We start from the raw sequence: 2568 nt of genomic DNA, 5'->3' as shown, positions 1-2568 counted from the left end.
CCGGGAGGGGTTAGCGGCGCACCGAGACTGAACGGCGCGGCCGCTGGTGGTTCCGGGTCGTCGCGGCGGGACGCTTGGGCCTGACAGCAAGGGCGGGCGACGTGCCCGGCCGGGTCCCCTCAGCGCTCCCAGCCGTCGGCGGCCCGCCCGGGGCCGGTCCCGCCTCACAGGCCCCTCACCCGCCGCGCGGCACTGTAACGGGGCTTTTCTGAAGGCAGGCGTCGCGCCTCCTGAGCCGGAGGCAGCCCCAGCCGCCCATCCCAGCGGCAGAGCGAAGCCGCGGAGATGGAGGACGAGCCCGAACGGACCAAGCGCTGGGAAGGCGGTTACGAAAGGACGTGGTATGCTTTCCTTTTCCCTCCTCACTTTCTTATTGACGGAAGACAAGAAAAAATCTCCCTTCTGCTCAGTAACAGTCTGTTTTGCGTAGGGAGATTTTGAAGGAAGATGAATCTGGCTCGCTGAAAGCGACCATCGAGGACCTTCTTTTCAAGGCAAAGAGGAAAAGGTATGTGTTGCCTCGAGCTTGCTAATAATACTGGTCTGGTCAGTTGTAAGGACTTAATCATTCTTAAAACTGCAAGCTCTAGCTTGAGTAAGCAGGCTGGCAATGTATTTTTGTGTCCTTACCCTGTCAGAGCAGCCAAGATGCACGCTTCTTGCCTGCTACTTACTAATTGTGCCAGAAAAAAAGCAGTAATATCTATTTTGATCTTGAATCTTAAGGTTTGATGCAGGCTAAATAATCCAGATGTAGACTAGCTAAAGAGATGAGGTCTTGATCTGAAGAAACATGGTGCAGAGCACTGCAGTTGCAATTTGCACTTTTTAGAGAAAATCCTTAAACTTTTTTTAATATAAAAATTGTGCTTCAAGCTGGGTTTTGGTATCGTGGCACCACATTTGTGTTTCAGATTGTGACAAAAGTCGCTAGATAAATCTAGATTTGTTTTATTTGAGGTTATGTAAAAATACTCAAATTTGGGTAATATTTTTAAATTCCCTTAAATCAGGTAGTAAGCAGTAGATTTTTGTTTTCTGAGAGGCATGAAATATGCTTGTAATTCAGTTGTCTTTTTTTAGTGTGTCTGTGGTTTGTTATTGCTTCATATTTGTTAGAAGTTTAGTATTAGATTTAGTTTAGGGCTTTTTGGACTTATAGGACAATTGGACTTTTGTTTTAGGAACCATTCACTCATTTGTATCTTACTGAAATCCTATTTTGTTTTATTAGACTCTGTGAACACCATGGACAAGTTCGACTTGGAATGGTATGCTAATGTCTTAACGCTTGTCTGCTGTGTGTCTAAAACTACTTGAATAGAGGTGGTGTGCCTGGTCTGAAATACACTTTTGCGGACTTAATGTGCTTGAGACCAAAGCTCGCATTTTTCTACCAAACTTTTTTTTTTAAAAAAAACACATTCTTTGTTCATTGGCAGTGTGGGATATGAAGAGTGTTCAGAGGTGGAGGTTTGGCATGTTCACTGTATCATGGTATGTTGTGCAACAGCAGTGAGATCATCCACACTGTGTGGACATGCACTGTCCTTGTTTCTTGATGTGAAAAATGGGCATAATTTAAAATTAGTTGTAAACAACAACGTGGTACAACACTGAGCTCTTCAGATGAAGAGGCGAACGTGTGAACTGTGCATATTTTGTAGCTTGTCGTGAGAGGAAAAGAACAGCGTGCATTTCTCAGTATAGCTTTTTTCTTTCATTTTCAAGGAGAAGAGGAAAAATTGCATTATTTTTTCAGCTGCTGTTGATTGTATAGCTCAGTGTACTGCATTTTGCCTGCTTGGGGGAGTAAGTAGTTGTTTTTTAAAGTAAATGGCATAGTGAGCAGTTCATCTAAATATCTGTTCTGTTAGTGATTATCACTTATGGTGAAAATGCAGATGCGTCACCTTTACGTGGTTGTTGATGGATCAAGAACAATGGAGGACCAAGATTTAAAACCAGACAGACTTACTTGCACTTTGAAGGTATTTCTGTACTCAAAAGTTGTATCTTACTAATCCATTGTTTCTCTGTAAACCAGTTCCATCTTGCATTTAAAAGAATGGCAGTCTCCTGTGATGAGATCACATTCATAGCCTCATCTCTCTAATCTATACCTTTTTCCCCCTTTATTTCTGTTGCTAGTCTGTAATTTTCCTGTTTCTGAATAGTAAAATCAATGTGACATTAATTTGCCTTGCACAAGTACTTCAGTACAGGAAAAGCACTTTGTAAGAACATACAATGGAAAGACACATTATGAAAATGTGGAAATTAAGTTAAAGTGTTTCCTGTAATAAAGGATAAAAGAACAAACGTGCTTTCATGACACATCTAGCTTTTTTTTTTGCCTTTTTTTTTTAATCTTACAGTTGTGTTTTTATGAATTCTAGTTTGAAATGGATGCTAGACAGGAGTTGAATTAGATTGCTGCTTCAGACTGTGAAGGACTTGACCATATGGTACAAGATGTACAGTTCATCTCAACACACTAAACGTTGAAACCCTGGAGTTTGATGATTTTGTATGGATTTGTGCTTTTTGGTGTAGCATAAACTCTGT

The 2568-nt window shown here is 41.7% G+C and overlaps 1 protein-coding gene across 1 annotated transcript in view; it reads left to right on the top strand.

Moving 5' to 3' along the window:
- The window catches only part of GTF2H2C (GTF2H2 family member C), an 8725-nt gene continuing 6157 nt past the window's right edge, over positions 1–2568 (top strand). Inside the window, 4 exon segments of the mRNA XM_037373278.1 lie at positions 1–341; positions 431–508; positions 1235–1271; positions 1905–2146. Coding sequence (XP_037229175.1) covers positions 286–341; positions 431–508; positions 1235–1271; positions 1905–2146 — 413 coding nt within the window. The 5' untranslated portion in view covers positions 1–285.

Source organism: Falco rusticolus, chromosome Z, assembly GCF_015220075.1.
Source record: "Falco rusticolus isolate bFalRus1 chromosome Z, bFalRus1.pri, whole genome shotgun sequence".
Taxonomy (NCBI): domain Eukaryota; kingdom Metazoa; phylum Chordata; class Aves; order Falconiformes; family Falconidae; genus Falco; species Falco rusticolus.
Note: the sequence above shows the minus strand (reverse complement) of the source record. Positions and strands in the feature narration are given on the sequence as shown.